Raw genomic sequence first — 17,467 nt, forward strand, 5'->3', positions numbered from 1 at the left:
GCTGGGACTTCAATGCTCAGGGCCAATGTTTTCAGATGATACAATGTTTGTAGTTAGTATAGCATGTCCAGAATTATCGGAATTTGCAGTTTAGTTTTGGATCCCTGTGCTGGTAACTGTTTTAGTGGCAAATGCTTGAAGCAGCTCATTTGACAGGAGACACTCCGTACCTCGTGTAATCTTACAGGCACCCCGTGTGCTTTATGCTCTTAACACTGTTGAATGGGACCCCTGAGTGTAAGTCTCTCTTTCCAAAGGGTTTGCTGGTTTCCTTTGCCAGAGCCATACTCTATCCAGAGGGTAGACCCCGGAGAGCAGGAAGCTTGTATTATCTTGGATTGACTAGGGGACCAACCTTTCTTATTAGAACATGGAAAAAAATAAAGTTGTTCTATTATTTGTTAGATAAGAATGATGCATGCAAAATACATAGAAAACTGTGAAGAGCTCTCTCTATAAACGTAATTGGTTATTATTAGGGTTACTTTGGAATCCAATGATACTGAGATCCTAAGATATCATTTAATGCTTCTGGCACACTAGATAACACTGGCACTTGTGTACAAATTGGAACTTCAGAGGTGAGTTACTGTAACCATCTATTTTACAGATAATGAAACTGAGACTCTGAACTTCAGTTTAAAAATATTTATTCATTTATTTTTATTTGCTAGGACAGAGAGAAATTAAGAGGAGACAGGGTGATAAAGAGGGAGAGAGAGAGGGAGAGATATATAGCACTACTTCACTGCTTGTGAAGTTTTCCCCTGCAGGTGAGGACTGGGGGCTTGAACTCAAGTCCTTGTGCATGGTAATGTGTGCACTCAACCAGGTGTGCCACTGCCTGGCCCCAAACTTAATTGTCTTATCTAGTATCACCCAGCAGAGTAAGCCTGGCATTCACATTCTTGGCTTCCTTTAGAGCCAAGCTCAACAATGAGTACCTTGTTCAGGAGTCCATATGCGATATATAAGTCCATATAAGATAAATGTTAAAGATATTGTTTAACATTTTTACTAAAAAAATTAACATGCTGCATGTTTTACTATACTTATTTACTTTGTATACCATTGAGAAAAGTGTAGACTTAGGTTCTGGGAGCCAGATTTAACATTAGATTACTTACTCTTCTGATATGGTGAGCTAGAATTTTTTTAAATTTCTTTATAGGGGGATTAATGTTTTATAACTGACAGTAAATATAATAGTTTGTACATGCATAGTATTTCTCAGTTTTCCACACAATAGTACACCCCCACTAGATCCTCTGTCATCCTGTTCCAGGACCTGTACTCTCCCCTCCACCCCCACCCCAGAGTCTTACACTGGTGCAGTACACCAACTCCAGTCCAGGTTCTGTTTAGTGTTTCTCTTACGATCTTGCTTTTCAGCTTCTGCCTGTGAGTGAGATCATCCCATATTCATCCTTCTGTTTCTGATTTATTTCACTTAACATGATTTCTTCAAGCTCCATCCAAGATGGGCTGAAAACAATGAAAGGTGAGCTAGAATCAGTGTGCGTTACAGCACATACACAAACTCTTAGTGCATACATAAAATCCTGGTGGTGAGCTAGAATCAGTGTGCGTTACAGCACATACGCAAACTCTTAGTGCATACATAAAGTCCTGGTGGTGAGCTAGAATCAGTGTGCGTTACAGCACATACGCAAACTCTTAGGGCATACATACAGTCCTGGTGGTGAGCTAGAATCAGTGCGCGTTACAGCACATACGCAAACTCTTAGGGCATACATACAGTCCTGGTGGTGAGCTAGAATCAGTGCGCGTTACAGCACATACGCAAACTCTTAGTGCATACATAAAGTCCTGGTGGTGAGCTAGAATCAGTGCGCGTTACAGCACATACGCAAACTCTTAGTGCATACATAAAGTCCTGGTGGTGAGCTAGAATCAGTGCGCGTTACAGCACATACGCAAACTCTTAGTGCATACATACAGTCCTGGTGGTGAGCTAGAATCAGTGCGCGTTACAGCACATACGCAAACTCTTAGTGCATACATACAGTCCTGGTGGTGAGCTAGAATCAGTGCGCGTTACAGCACATACGCAAACTCTTAGTGCATACATACAGTCCTGGTGGTGAGCTAGAATCAGTGCGCGTTACAGCACATACGCAAACTCTTAGTGCATACATACAGTCCTGGTGGTGAGCTAGAATCAGTGCGCGTTACAGCACATACGCAAACTCTTAGTGCATACATACAGTCCTGGTGGTGAGCTAGAATCAGTGCGCGTTACAGCACATACGCAAACTCTTAGTGCATACATACAGTCCTGGTGGTGAGCTAGAATCAGTGCGCGTTACAGCACATACGCAAACTCTTAGTGCATACATACAGTCCTGGTGGTGAGCTAGAATCAGTGCGCGTTACAGCACATACGCAAACTCTTAGTGCATACATAAAGTCCTGGTGGTGAGCTAGAATCAGTGCGCGTTACAGCACATACGCAAACTCTTAGTGCATACATAAAGTCCTGGTGGGGAGCTAGAATCAGTGCGCGTTACAGCACATACGCAAACTCTTAGTGCATACATACAGTCCTGGTGGGGAGCTAGAATCAGTGTGCGTTACAGCACATACGCAAACTCTTAGTGCATACATACAGTCCTGGTGGGGAGCTAGAATCAGTGTGCGTTATAGCACATACACAAACTCTTAGTGCATACATAAAGTCCTTGTGGTGACCGTGTTCTTTGAACCCTGGAGCTCCCATCTTCCTTTTTTAGCTGATTACATTTGAATTTACTGTATATCCATTTGCTGTATTTACTACATATTTTTTAAATTCTGTATTTGCTATCTATGTGAATGCCATGGGCCAGGTGTAAAAGATTTTATTCGTGATTTAGTAATAATTAGCAAGGTTGTAAGGTAACAGCGGTACAGTTCCTCACAGTTCCACCATCAGAGCTCCATGTCCCATCTTCTCCATTGAAAGCTTCCTGTTCTTTACCCCTCTGGGATTATGGACCAAAATTCTTTATGGGGTGCATAAGGTAGAAGGCCTGGCTTCTATAATTGCTTTTCTGATAGACATGGGCGTCAGCATGTTGATTCAGACCCCAGCCTGTTTCTACCTTTCCGTAGTTGGGTAGGGTTCTGAGGACGTGAGGTTCCAGTACACATTGATGAGGTCATGGGGCAGATTTTTTGTCCCTTTTAACTTCTTAGCGCTTAAGTCAGTACTTGGCACATAGTACTATTTGATAAAAATATTTTCTGGGTGATGGAACAAGTAGTTCCTGAGTTAGGGAGTGGAGTTAGGAACTGAGGCTGGAGACTCGGCATCTAATTCTGTTCTCCAATTGCCTGAATGAATTTTGTCACCCCCCCACCCCCTATCATCTATAAATTAAAACACAGGACTTCTAAGGTTTTAACTCTAAAAATTCATGATTTGGTGCATTTTTAGTTTCTGTTTAGTAGATTTTTTTTTGTTTTATTAAAAAATAAATATATAGAACCTCAAAACTGAATGCAGACAAAATTGGAGTAGGACTAGGAAAGCAGAATGGAACCTCATATGACTGTCCCTCTTTTTGGGTAAATCCTGAGGTACAACCAGGAAAAAAAAAAGTTCCACAGGAGGCGATTTGAAAGCCGTGGGAACTATGTCCTATCTGTGAGTTAAATTCTGTTTGCAATATTGAACGATGAAATGGGTATGTGGTGCTATATGGTAGAATTAAAAGTGAAGTTTTCTCTCTATAAGTGATTCAGTTTGTTATACAAAGATAAACTGGGGGTAATGTTTTTGGGTGACGTTATTAGAAACTTGTTTGACTCATGTCTCTTACTGTGTATGTCTTGGTTTTAGTTCTTTTTCATCCGTGTTTTAAAATGTCAGGTAGTTTAAGGCTTAGAGACCAGTTTGTTTTGGGATTGCCAGCGGATTAAAGGTCTTTATGGCTTTTTTTTTTTTTTTTTGTTACAATCCCTCTGGTCATGGTTTCATCACACTGATTGAAGTGGACCATTGAAGTTAATAGCGGGACTAATGTCTGAGCAGTGGGTCTTACCTGCTGGAGAGCTGTCAGATCTGTGGGTTCATTAGGACAGTGAATTAAAAGTAAATGACATAAGCAATTTCCTTTCTCCTGAATCCGTAACTAGATTGAACTCTGTCTGGGTTGCCAGCTGGGAAGCTAGCTAAGCTAATATTTGTCTAGCTCTGTGATCTGAAATGTTTGAGAGCTAGTTTGACTTGTTTGAATTTGTGTATCCACTAATAATCAAGAGAGATAGAAAGCTCCTGTTTTGCTGAGTACATATTTATCATATATTACTTTGATTTTTATTAATATAGCAGCTAAAGAACTATTCAGAGGAAATTTATCAGTGGATTCATTGGATTGGTATTCCTTCTTGGATAGTAGCAGTGGCCTATGTACCTAGAGAACAACTTTCAACTGAGGATCTGAAGACATGAAAACATTCGAATGTTTTAACTATCCCATTTATTAGAATCTTGTTAATTCCATGAGGTTTTTGAAAATTAACATTACAGAGAAGTAGAGCATGGAGATACCTATTCTCTTTAGAAGAAACTTTCTTGTGACTGTCATTATAGGAAAGGCAGAATGATTTGTTTGTTCATGGTTATTATTGATCATCTCAGCTGAATGGACGTATCTGTTGCTATGGAAACTCTAGCATCATTTGGGATGATTCAAACTCAGTTTTTCCAGAGACAATTATCTTAATGACCTAAAATAGGAAGATCCAAATAACACTGAGAACTTCCCACCTTGACACTTGTGAATCTCCAAGTGACATGGTTCTGTTTGACTGATTTTAATTAATTTCTTTAAAAAGATTTATTAGAGGAGAGAGAGAGAGAGAGAGAGAGAGGAGGAGGAGGAGGAGGAGGCCATAGCACTGCTCAGCTCTGGCATCAGGTTCTGCTGGGAGTCGAACCTGTGGCCCTCTGGGGCCTTGGGCATGCAAGTTCTCCCCAGACTTCTTTGCCTCATTTTAAAGGCTTTTAAAAAAAGTAGCTTGTTCTTCAGTAGAGGGGTTGTTTTGCATGTAGGGTAATTTAGGTACTGTCTCAAAGTTATAACTGTTTTTCTTCTGCTCAGTTTTTTCAATCTGCACAGTAATTTGATTAACAGAGGTTATTTTATAATTTTTTTTTAAATTGGAACCCAGAGAGGTGAAGTGGCTTTTGTAGGATGATTGCTATCAGTGGCTGAACAAATTCTAGAATTCTTGTCTCTTGATTCCAAGGTTAGAGAGCCCGCTCAGCGCCTGTCATTTCCCCCTCAACTTACCATGTGGATGTCACATTAATCAGTCATTACAGGTTAAAATGAGAGAAAGTCAATGGGGACTAGTAGTGAATTGGAACATTATTCAATTTACAACCTCTCAAGCCTAGATTGTAGAAGCTTCTGTTTAGAATGAAAGATGATGGAAGTGAACTACCTTTAGACAGATTTATGATTCACCGTGTGTGTCTTTTCCTTTGTGACCTGTATGACTTCAGATCCTCTCCACAGGAAGTTTGCTGGTACAGTCCAGATGACTGGTTGTTATCATTGCTTTCTTCAGTATTTAACATTTTGTGGTACACCGGAGTCAAATCACATTTGAACCATAAAATCAGATCTACAGTGCCTTAGATTTTCATGTCAGGGAAACAGATACTTTAAAATGAAATGTACTACCTTAACATTTTAGTTGTAGTAAATTATTAATCAGGTAATTGACTATAGTTTTCATTATCATGGGCACTTTTATTACATACTTATTCCTACATTTTAAAATCTAATAGTATTCACTTAAAGACACTAACAGAATCAACAAGCATAAATAACTCTTTGATCAACATACCCTCAGGAGCTCCAGCCACCTAACTTGAACTTGTTCTGTTTCTCCATCTCCAACCCACAAACCACAGGACAAAACCAAAGGCATAGCCGCCAAGCAGTGTTGGGTGGGTTTCACCACTGAGTGGCTCAGCTTCCCCCACCGCCTCCGTTCTCCTTCCTGAGCCAGTCCTGCTCTCCTCTCTGTTGTTATCCAGAGCAAATCCCGCTTTCAACAACTTCTTTCTCATAGCCACCCACGTATTTATTTCTCTTTCTTACTTTTTAATTCTCCCTTTATTTTTAAACATAGTTACCTCAGAATACTGCTTTTTTTTTCTTAATAATTTCTGTCCTCATTCTATTTGTGTCAAAAAAAAAAAAAAAAAAAGACCTTAACTGTGATTGCAAAGACTTAGAGCACTGCTAGTGAAATAGTGGGGACACCCTCTGAAGCTCCAGGTTCTCAGCTGAAAAGATAGAAAAAGCAACATAAAAACATAACAAGGAACCAACTCTAGAAGTGAAGTGCCTGTACAGAAGACACCTGGGGCCATGCACCTCAGAGACCCCTGGGTATGTGCAGACATTCCCTTCTGCATCAGAACTTGCACCTCAGAGACCCCTGGGTATGTGCAGACATTCCCTTCTGCATCAGAACTTGCACCTCAGAGACCCCTGGGTATGTGCAGACATTCCCTTCTGCATCAGAACTTGCACCTCAGAGACCCCTGGGTATGTGCAGACATTCCCTTCTGCATCAGAACTTGCACCTCAGAGACCCCTGGGTATGTGCAGACATTCCCTTCTGCATCAGAACTTGCACCTCAGAGACCCCTGGGTATGTGCAGACATTCCCTTCTGCATCAGAACTTGCACCTCAGAGACCCCTGGGTATGTGCAGACATTCCCTTCTGCATCAGAACTTGCACCTCAGAGACCCCTGGGTATGTGCAGACATTCCCTTCTGCATCAGAACTTGCACCTCAGAGACCCCTGGGTATGTGCAGACATTCCCTTCTGCATCAGAACTTGCACCTCAGAGACCCCTGGGTATGTGCAGACATTCCCTTCTGCATCAGAACCTTGCACCTCAGAGACCCCTGGGTATGTGCAGACATTCCCTTCTGCATCAGAACTTGCACCTCAGAGACCCCTGGGTATGTGCAGACATTCCCTTCTGCATCAGAACTTGCACCTCAGAGACCCCTGGGTATGTGCAGACATTCCCTTCTGCATCAGAACTTGCACCTCAGAGACCCCTGGGTATGTGCAGATATTCCCTTCTGCATCAGAACCTTGCACCTCAGAGACCCATGGGTATGTGCAGACATTCCCTTCTGCATCAGAACTTGCACCTCAGAGACCCCTGGGTATGTGCAGACATTCCCTTCTGCATCGGAACCTTGCACCTCAGAGACCCCTGGGCATGTGCAGACATTCCCTTCTGCATCAGAACCTTGCACCTCAGAGACCCCTGGGTATGTGCAGACATTCCCTTCTGCATTAGAACCTTGCACCTCAGAGATCCCTGGGTATGTGCAGACATTCCCTTCTGCATCAGAACTTGCACCTCAGAGACCCCTGGGCATGTGCAGACATTCCCTTCTGCATCAGAACTTGCACCTCAGAGACCCCTGGGTATGTGCAGACATTCCCTTCTGCATCAGAACCTTGCACCTCAGAGACCCCTGGGTATGTGCAGACATTCCCTTCTGCATCAGAACTTGCACCTCAGAGACCCCTGGGTATGTGCAGACATTCCCTTCTGCATTAGAACTTGCACCTAAGAGACCCCTGGGTATGTGCAGACATTCCCTTCTGCATCAGAACTTGGATTTCTGTTTCTGCCTTGCAGTGCAAATAAACCAGCTTTCTCCAAAATAACATTAAAAATATTTGAAAAATTACCTAAATGGGTTTACCCAGTTTTCCTTTTTTCTCTCAGGTTTAATGGACTACTTTCCTTCCTTTTTTTTTTTTTTTACCCCCCTTGCAAATATGCAACATTTTGGAGACTTCCCGGCAATGATTCTCAAACATAAGCACCTATCAGAATACCTAGAGGTTAAAACACACAGCAGGGGTCCTGACCCTGGAGTTTCTGAGTAAGTCTGTTGGGGGTGGAGTCTGAGTATTTGATTTCTTTAAAGTTCCAAGTGGTGTTGATGTGTTGGCCCAGGAGCACAGTTTCAAAAGTGTAGCCCTAGGGCTGGCTTGGGGAGGTAGCATAATGGTTATGAAAAAAGACTTCATAATGCCTGAGGCTCTGAGGTTTCAGGTTCAATCCATAAGCCAGAGCTGAGCCTCTCCCTCTCCCTCCCCCCCCTCCTGTCTCCTCTCTCTCCCTCCCTTCTGTACCTTTCTTTTTGTGTCTCTCTCATTAAAACAAACAAACAAACAAACAAACAAACAAACAAACACCACTGCCCGCATTAAGAGGTCTCTATGGTCAGGGTATTTGGCAGGGTTTTATAATTTGTTCTTGGCCCAGTGGCTTGCAGAGATCTTTTTCTGACATATGAGTTGGATTTCAATAAGTAGCCTCAGACTATAATGACAGAGATTGTTTTATCACTTGGTTTTTCCAGCCTTGAGAAGAATGACTAGGGTGTGTTAGAAGTGATGGCTGGGGAAGCAACATAATGGCTATGCAAAAAAGACTTACATGTCTGAGGTACAAAATGTTCCAACTTCAATCCCCAGCTAAATCAGAGCTGAGTAGTGTTTTGGTTAAAAACAACAGGAAAAAGTGAATGCATTTGCACTCGATGGAGGATTTTATTGCAATAAGCATGAAGGGGTATTGAGTACCATTTACAGCATTGTTTACATAAGAAATGGGTCTGGGTCATGGGTGGGGTATGAGTGCCTGCTGCATTGCCTCTTTAAATAATAAAGACTAGTCAAGACTGAGTATAGGCTTTGGTCTAAGAGGACATTCCCAGAAGTTCTCTCAGATGCACGGGAGCCATGATCCATGAGATGGGAAGAGCTGGATGTCCGAATCCCTCTCTGCTTGAGCCCAAAGCTGGCTCCTGATTTTCTAGCCCTTTTGACCTGTGTGCATGTTCTGTTTCTTTAGAAAGAGAGGAAGTTGGATTTGAGTAATTCCTGTCTTCAGGACAGTTGCCAAGGACGCTCAGTGAGCATGTTTCTCTTGTAAAACTTGGTGAGACAGTGCCTAGCTTTCTGTGGCACAGGGCAGCGGGTCCTTATTCTGCCTCGATTTCCCTACTCCACGTGGGGTCACATGTTTGTGCAATAGGCCTCACATGTTTGTCTCCATGTCCCTTCTGGTATGTCTGATTTTCAGTGCAGATCAGCAACTTGTTATTGGTGTTGCCGTTACTAGTGGGAACAAAGAAGAGAGAACATGGCTATCCTCTTATCTGACAGTTTTATTGGTGAGTTCTTCTAATTCTCTAATTACCCTTCACAAATTCCCAAGCAAGTGACCAATGGTAGCTGTTTCCGGGAGTGCTGTGCAGATATGATCTAGGAAGTGGCCAGTGCAAAAGGAACGGGTACAGGTGCCAAATGTGAGGACCAAAAGGCTCAGGACATGCCACGTTATTTCCTCCTCCTGACCATTCTTCTGCTGTGTAGCCGAGTGTCGCAGGATGTCAGATCAGAGTGCCTGTGACTGAAGAGGTCTCTCTGTGCTTACTTACTATAACTGGGTGACTTGTATCTAGAGGCTCAGATCATTAGTTCTGTGAGGGTCCTTTGGCATCGTTCTAGTCCAAACACTTCCATGAGAAGATGAGGAAAAACCGAACCCAAAACATGTGCCTAGTAGGTGGCAGAATGTACACTAGAACCCTGGCTTCAGAGCCCAGGCCTGGAACTCCTCCCATTGCAACACACTGTCTTTCTTTTATTTTCTGAATTTTTTATTATTGCATACAGAGACAGAGAGAAATTGAGAAGGGGGAGATAGAAACGGAGTTAGGGGTTGGGTAGCGCAGCGGGTTAAGCACATATGGCACAAAATGGAAGGATTAGCATAAGGATCCCAGTTCGAGCCCCTGGTTCCCCACCTGCAGGGGGGTCGCTTCATGAGTGGTGAAGCAGGTCTGCAGGTGTCTATCTTTCTTTTCCCCTCTCTGTCTTCCCTTCCTCTCTCCATTTCTCTCTGTCCTATCCAACAACAACACCATCAATAATAATAATAATAACCACAACAATACAACAACAAGGGAAACAAAAGGAGAAAAAAGGTGGCCTCCAGGAGCAGTGGATTCATGGCACTGAGCCCCAGCAATAAACCTGGAGGCAACCAAACCAAACCAAACCAAACCAAACCAAACCAAAAAACAAACAAAAAAAATAAAAAGAGGGAGAGAGACAGAGAGACACCTGCAGCCCCACTTCATCACTTGTGCAGTTTCCCTCCCTGCAGATGGGGACCAGGGGTTTGAACCTGGGTCCTTGTGCACTAGAGTGTGTGAACTGAGTTTTGTCTTCTAGACAATGTGCTAGTCATTGGAGAGGCAGCCCTCTTCCAGCCACAGCTTAGCCAGCAGGGAAGACCAAGTAGTGCAGAGTATATAGAGTGGGAAAAGGTGGCATAGATCGTGGGTGAAGTCCAAAGTAGTCTAGGTAGGGAGAGGGGTACAGATCAGACCCCTGGAAAAGGAAACATTTGACTCTGGGACCTAGACTGAAGCTGGGAGCCCCCTGCACAAAGACCCGAAGGCCAGCTAGGCTAGCAGGAACATAGTTGGCAGGTCAGGACTGGTTATTTTGCTACTTATCAGAAATTCTTCATATGCCACCTGTCTGCCCAGCACTGAGCCTGGCATGTAATGGGTGTTCAGTGAACATTTGCTGGGTGAATGCATGAATGGGTGAAAAGATAAATGAATGGCAAGGCTGAAAGTTCACTTGTTTCTTATGTAATAATGTTCTAAGTTACCTTGGACTGATTCATGGTCTCAATCAGCTTTTCCCTCTAGCTCTCTCTGTTGTTTTGGGTTTCCTTGCTATGTTTTGAATGTCCTCACATGTGTCCTGCCTTTCCTTCACAGCCATGGGGTGTCTTCCTGCCTCAAAGAGAGCAGAAGCTGAGTTGCCCTATTATCCTCTTAGTGGCTGCCTTGAGCATGAAGTTTGAAATAGCGTCAGTGATTTGATTTTTACCTCTAGGGATCTGGCAATTGAAAATAAATGTAAAAAGAGCCCCAAAGGAGGTTCTTCTTGGGGACATGAGAGATGACAGCACTAGTTATTGGTGCACTTTGACAATGCAGAGTTATATAAGTGGATGAGAAATAGAGGCTAGCCCACCAAAGTCAGCTTGCCTTACTTAAGTGCTTTTATATTCACAAAAGTGGGTGGCCCAGAGTGCTTCTGTAACTGCACTGTTTGCAGATTCCTTATTCAGAGCATTGAGAAATAGATTTCTGTAGACAGAGGTTCAACAAATGTTCATTTAAACAATGAATATATGTTGGACAGCTTCACATTGCATTTAATAACTGTAATATATACAGCATCCAGCTTCAAAATGTTCCAACCTAATAGTAATAGAATAGTGCAGGTGAGATTAACCTACTCATTAGCATACCTTGAGTCAGCAAAAATTCCAAACCAATATACATTCAGCCCCCGCCCCCAGATTTAGTTCTGCAGACCTCCTGGGTTCTAACCTCTGAGCTGAAAAGTAGGCTTAGTTCACAATGAATTAGGACAGTCTTGAGTAACACTGACAAAACTCTTTAACTTTTGCTCCTTGTCTCTTTGCTCTTTATTGGTTGGCCCATTCATCCATTTCCCTCACAAAACACTTGTTCAAAAACTCCTATGTGTAGGCCTTCGTAGGTACAGAGACAAGTTTTAGTCCTGTCTTCATACAACTTGCAGTGCGTGGGTGAGATAGATAAGACTATGCCATAGAAGATTCCGGAGGAGGGTGTTTCGGAGTGTCTAATGCAACACTCCATGTTCAGAGGGGACATCGACAGGTAAGTTTCAGCTCTTGGTGAAGCTCACAAATCCTTCCCTAAAGTAAGGAGCAGGGCTGGCCATGGTTCACTCAGTACTGGGAATAGTCCTGCCTGTCCGTTACCACAGTAGGAAAGGGTCATCTAAAGATAACAGGCAATTAGGAGGCCATCTGCCTTGCAGTTTTAAGTTCTGTGTAGGGTTTAGACATCTTGCAGATAGATTTTTTAAAAAATTATTTTGTGGCTTGTAGCGAATGTGCTGGCTTTCCTTGTAAGATTTCAATCAGAGTTGGCTGGGAGAATACAGATGGTCAAAATTTCCCTCTGATGATGTGTGTAGTTATTGTGTGGTGCTGAGGTAGAGCCTTTGGCAGTTACAGTGAGGATTTTGGGCTCTGGGATTTTAGATGTATATACCTCAGTGTACTTAAGATGTACAATGGGCACTGTGATTTTGATAGCGCCTCAAGAAAGGGGTACCTCCTATTCAGTTTATGGATATGTCCATTATCAAGTCCTAGTCCCTTCCATCCTTCCATTCTTCCTCCTTCCCTACTCCTATCCCTTTTCTTACCAGGAAAATAAGCAATTGAGATGTCAGTCTTGCATAGTGGGTGATGTGGCCACGCAGACAAAATCACTCAATATTACAGCATTCAGTAGAACACCACTGCAGCGGTCACTCTGGTCCAGAGGTGGAAGGGTGGGTTGTGGAGTCTGTCTCCTGGGCTCACTGAACACACTAGTGTAGACTCAAGGGAATAGGATGTCTTCTTTGCTTGTCTCAAAGCTTTTTGGGGATTAACTGATTTTGTATAGGTCTGCTGCCCCAGTGGCTGCAGCCCTTTCCCACCTCTGCCTAGTTGTGTAGGCCCCAGCAGGGTCCATGCGTGGGGTCTTGCCTATGGGATTTGAGGGGAGGACCCGCTTAGAAACAGGTGGGGTTGGGAGGAATGCTGTGGCTTCAGGGTGACCTCTTTGCTCATTTTAAAGCTCTGTTCATGGCCTGCTGGCAGCCCGCCAGTACAGAAAGAGCTCTGGATTCACTAATGCTTGGTTCATGGTTAGACTTCTGTGCATAATTAGTATTTTTAAAAGTCATTTATCTAAAGACTTCAAATTTAGAGACTCTAAGTACTTGAGAGATATTTTGTGGATCACAGCTGAGTTTAAAAAGATCCTGTAGCATTTCTCCCCAGCCGTTACTACTGGCCAGCTGCTTCTAATCACATTCAGTAAAGTCCCGTGACAGATTCTTTCCTCTTCCAGCTTCTTGCAGAAGATGCCTAGTTTCAGGTCAACCTGCGTCTTTCCAAGGAAGTGTAGGACAGCATTTCTCAAACTTTAATGTGCATGCAAATCATCAAAGAGTCTTGTTAAAAATGCAGATTTTGTAACTATTGATAGCAGATCTCCTCTGCAATTCCAACTAGCTTTGGTGAAACCATAGCTTGGTCAGGAACTACCCTTTGAGTAGGAAGACAGTTGCTGCTCACTTGGGCATGTAAGGGGCCTCTGACTGTACAAAGGAAGATGGGTACTATGCAGGTAAAGTTGAATATTTTACAGTGTGTTATAGAATCCCATGTCAAAGAAGCCAGAGACCCAGGTAAAGGATGTGGCCTGTTTAAATTCAAACAGCAAATTAGCAGAAGAGATGGCATTATATCTTCTATCATCACTTTCTTATTTATTCATTTATTTTTTGCCTTTAGGGTTATTGCTGGGGCTCAGTGCCTACACTATGAATCTCACTGCTCCTGGAGGCTACTTTTTGCCTTTTGTTGCCATTGTATAGGACAGAGAGAAATGGAGAGAGGAGGGGAAGACAGAGAGGGGGAGAGAAGCAGACCTGCTTCACTACCTGTGAAACGACCCTTCTGTAGGTGGGGAGTGGGGGGCTCGAACCAGGATCCTTATGCTAATCCTTGTGCTTTGCGCCATGTGCGCTTAACCCGCTACGCTACCGCCGACTCCCTCATCATTTTCTTTATAAGTTGTAGATACATATCCTCTGCTAGTCTGAGAAGAAGTAGAAATAAACTTTCTAATAGTGAAGTTTCATAGAACCCAAGTATACCTTATGTTCCAGAACCTCTTGGAGTCCTTTTTTCTTAATTTTAGTAAGACATTATCTCTGTTAACTTCAGGGTCTCAAAAAGAGCCTCCTTCATTCATTCCACTGTTGATATTCTACAGTGATAGTTAAACAGAACTTGAGTCCCTTCACTGAAGCCAGAAGGTGCCAGATGGCCCAAATTGAGTCTTAGACTGAACTAACTCATGTTCCAGGAGCAGAAGGGTGACTCTGGGATACTCAGCTAGCCACTAGGCTTCAGAATTTACTATCCCATTGGCTCTTGGAGTGTTCCAAGTGGTAAAGGGGACATAATGGGAGTGGAGTAGGTGGGTTTGACCCAGATATTCTTACAGGAGCCTAAAGTTGTGGCAAGAACACAGTAGCCAGAAGTCACAACGTTGAGTAACAATACTGTTGTCCACCAAGGAGGTCCTGGGAATGGGAGGTGCTGCCATCCAGACATGGGGGTAAAGTTTTCATTCTTATTATGTGTCCTCAACATGCCAAGCACTGAGCTACAGTGGGCATTATGGAAACAAATCCCTAGGAGTTCTGGTCTTAGGAAGCTCCTATGTAGATTCTGCATCAGTACAGTCTCTTGGAGTCTTTACGAGACAGGTTTATGGTCTTGGTGGAACGGTTAGTTTACTTGGTGGGGGTTCAGGTAGAGGGCAGAATTCAGGATCATGCTCACTAGACCCTGGACACAAAGCAGGCCATGGTTTCTGGAATAAAGACGGTGCCGCGCGATAGGAACCAAGGAGCAAGGCCGAGGCGGGAACGGCAGCGCTCTGAGCTTGCTCCTGAGCTGCCAGCTTTAGATACTTCAGACCTTTCCTAACCGAGGACAGGACTGAACGATCAGGACTGAACTGAGACCAGGGCTGAGCCCGCAGGTACAAAGTGAGGGCTTGGAGGCTCACAAAACAAAAAAAGGGAGAAGACCCAAATAAATCGGATACTAAATGAAAGAGGAGATATCACAACAGACACCGCCGAAATTCAACATATCATGCAAGGCTTCTATGAACAACTATCTGCCACCAAGAGACCCTAGAAGAAATGGACGATTTCCTAGATACCTACCAACTTCCAAAACAAAGTAAAGAGGAAGTGAACAGGCCCATAACAGCTAATGAAATTGAAACAGTTATCAAAAATCTCCCCAAAAATAAAAGTCCTGGATCAGATGGTTTTACAAATTAATTCTACAAAACCTTCAAAGAAGAACTAGTACCTCTACTTTTAAAAGTCTTTCAGAAGATTGAAAACACTGGAGTACTCCCTGCCAGCTTCTATGAAGCCAACATCACTCTGATACCAAAAGCAGACAGGGACACAACCAAAAAAGAAAACTACAGACCAGTATCTCTGATGAACATAGATGCTAAAATACTGAACAAAATTCTAGCCAACTGGATACAGCAGTATATTAAAAAGATTGTTCATCGTGACCAAGTGGGGTTTATCCCAGGCATACAAGGTTGGTTTAATATATGTAAATCAATCAACGTGACCCACCACATCAACAAAAGCAAGACCAAAAACCACATGGTCATATCAATAGATGTAGAGAAAGCCTTTGACAAAATACAACATCCCTTTATAATCAAGACACTACAAAAAAATGGGAATAGATGGAAAATTCCTGTAGATAGTGGAGTCTATATATAGTAAACCTACAGCCAACATCATACTCAATGGTGAAAAACTGGAAGCATTTTTCCCTCAGATCAGGCACTAGACAGGGCTGCCCACTATCACCATTACTATTCAACATAGTGTTGGAAGTTCTTGCCATAGAAATCAGGCAGGAGCAAGGAATTAATGGCATACAGATTGGAAGAGAAGAAGTCAAACTCTCCCTATTTGCAGATGACATGATAGTATACATAGAAAACCCTAATGAATCCAGAAAGAAGTTTTTGGATATCATCAGGCAATACAGTAAGGTGTCAGGCTACAAAATTCACATTCAAAAGTCAGTGGCATTCCTCTATGTAAACACTAAGTTAGAAGAAAATGAAATCCAGAAATCACTTCCTGTTACTATAGCAACAAAAACAATAAAATATATAGGAATAAACCTAACCAAAGAAGTGAAAGACTTGTATACTGAAAATTGTGAGTCACTACTCAAGGAAATTGAAAAAGACACAAAAAAGTGGAAAGATATTCCATGTATGGGTTGGTAGAATTAACATCATCAAAATGAATATACTACCCAGAGCCATCTACAAATTTAATGCTATCCCCATCAAGATCCCAAGCACATTTTTTAGGAGAATAGAACAAATGCTACAAATGTTTATCTGGAACCAGAAAAGACCTAGAATTGCCAAAACAATCGAGAAAAAAGAACAGAACCGGAGGCATCACTCTCCCAGATCTCAAACTGTATTATAGGGCCATTGTCATCAAAACTGCTTGGTACTGGAACATGAATAGACACACTGACCAGTGGAATAGAATTGAGAGCCCAGAAATGAGGCCCTACACCTATGGACATCTCATCTTTGACAAAGGGGCCCAGACTATTAAATGGGGAAAGCAGAGTCTCTTCAACAAATGTTGTTGGAAACAATGGGTTGAAACATGCAGAAGAATGAAACTGAGCCACTGTATTTCACCAGATACAAAAGTAAATTCCAAGTGGATCAAGGACTTGGATGTTAGACCAGAAACTATCAGATACTTAGAAGAAAATATTGGCAGAACTCTTTTCCGCATAAATTTTAAAGACATCTTCAATGAAACGAATCCAATTACAAAGAAGACTAAGGCAAGTATAAACCTATGGGACTACATCAAATTAAAAAGCTTCTTCACAGTAAAAGAAACCACTACCCAAACCAAGAGACCCCTCACAGAATTATGCCATACATCAGACAAGAGTTTAATAACCAACATATATAAAGAGCTAGCCAAACTCAACAATAAGACAACAAATAACCCCATCCAAAAATGGGGGGAGGACATGGACAAAATAATCACCACAGAAGAGATCCAAAATGATGAGAAACACATGAAAAAATGCTCCAAGTCTCTGACTGTCAGAGAAATGCAAATCAAGACAACAATGAGGTACCACTTCACTCCTGTGAGAATGTCATACATCAGAAAAGGTAACAGCAGCAAATGCTGGAGAGGGTGTGGGGTCAAAGGAACCCTCCTGCACTGCTGGTGGGAATGTAAATTGGTCCAATCTCTGTGGAGAACAGTCTGGAGAATTCTCAGAAGGCTAGAAATGGACCTACCCTATGATCCTGTAATTCCTCTCCTGGGGATATATCCTAAGGAACCCAACACATCCATCCAAAAAGATCTGTGTACACATATGTTCTTAGCAGCACAATTTGCAATAGCCAGAACCTGGAAGCAACCCAGGTGTCCAACAACAAATGAGTGGCTGAGCAAGTTGTGGTATATATACACAATGGAATACTACTCAGCTGTAAAAAATGGTGACTTCACCGTTTTCAGCTGATCTTGGATGGACCTTGAAAAATTCAAGTTAAGTGAAATAAGTCAGAAACGGATGAATATGGGATGATCCCACTCTGAGGCAGAAGTTGAAAAACAAGATCAGAAGAAAAAAA

General features: G+C 42.6%; 1 protein-coding gene across 3 annotated transcripts in view; it reads left to right on the forward strand.

Annotated features, from left to right (window-relative positions):
* SERGEF (secretion regulating guanine nucleotide exchange factor) overlaps window positions 1-17,467 on the forward strand; it is a 236,017-nt gene that overhangs the window by 85,871 nt on the left and 132,679 nt on the right. The window contains exon 10 of one of the 3 annotated variants that reach the window (XM_060177071.1): window positions 1,393-1,492. The exons of the other annotated variants lie outside the window; for them this stretch is intronic. Within the exon in view, the coding sequence (XP_060033054.1) occupies window positions 1,393-1,440 (48 nt within the window). The 3' untranslated portion in view covers window positions 1,441-1,492. Of the gene's footprint in view, window positions 1-1,392; window positions 1,493-17,467 lie in introns of those variants that run through there. 3 annotated transcript variants of the gene reach the window in all.

The sequence above is a fragment of the Erinaceus europaeus genome, chromosome 17 (genome assembly GCF_950295315.1).
Source record: "Erinaceus europaeus chromosome 17, mEriEur2.1, whole genome shotgun sequence".
Classification (NCBI taxonomy): Eukaryota; Metazoa; Chordata; class Mammalia; order Eulipotyphla; family Erinaceidae; genus Erinaceus; species Erinaceus europaeus.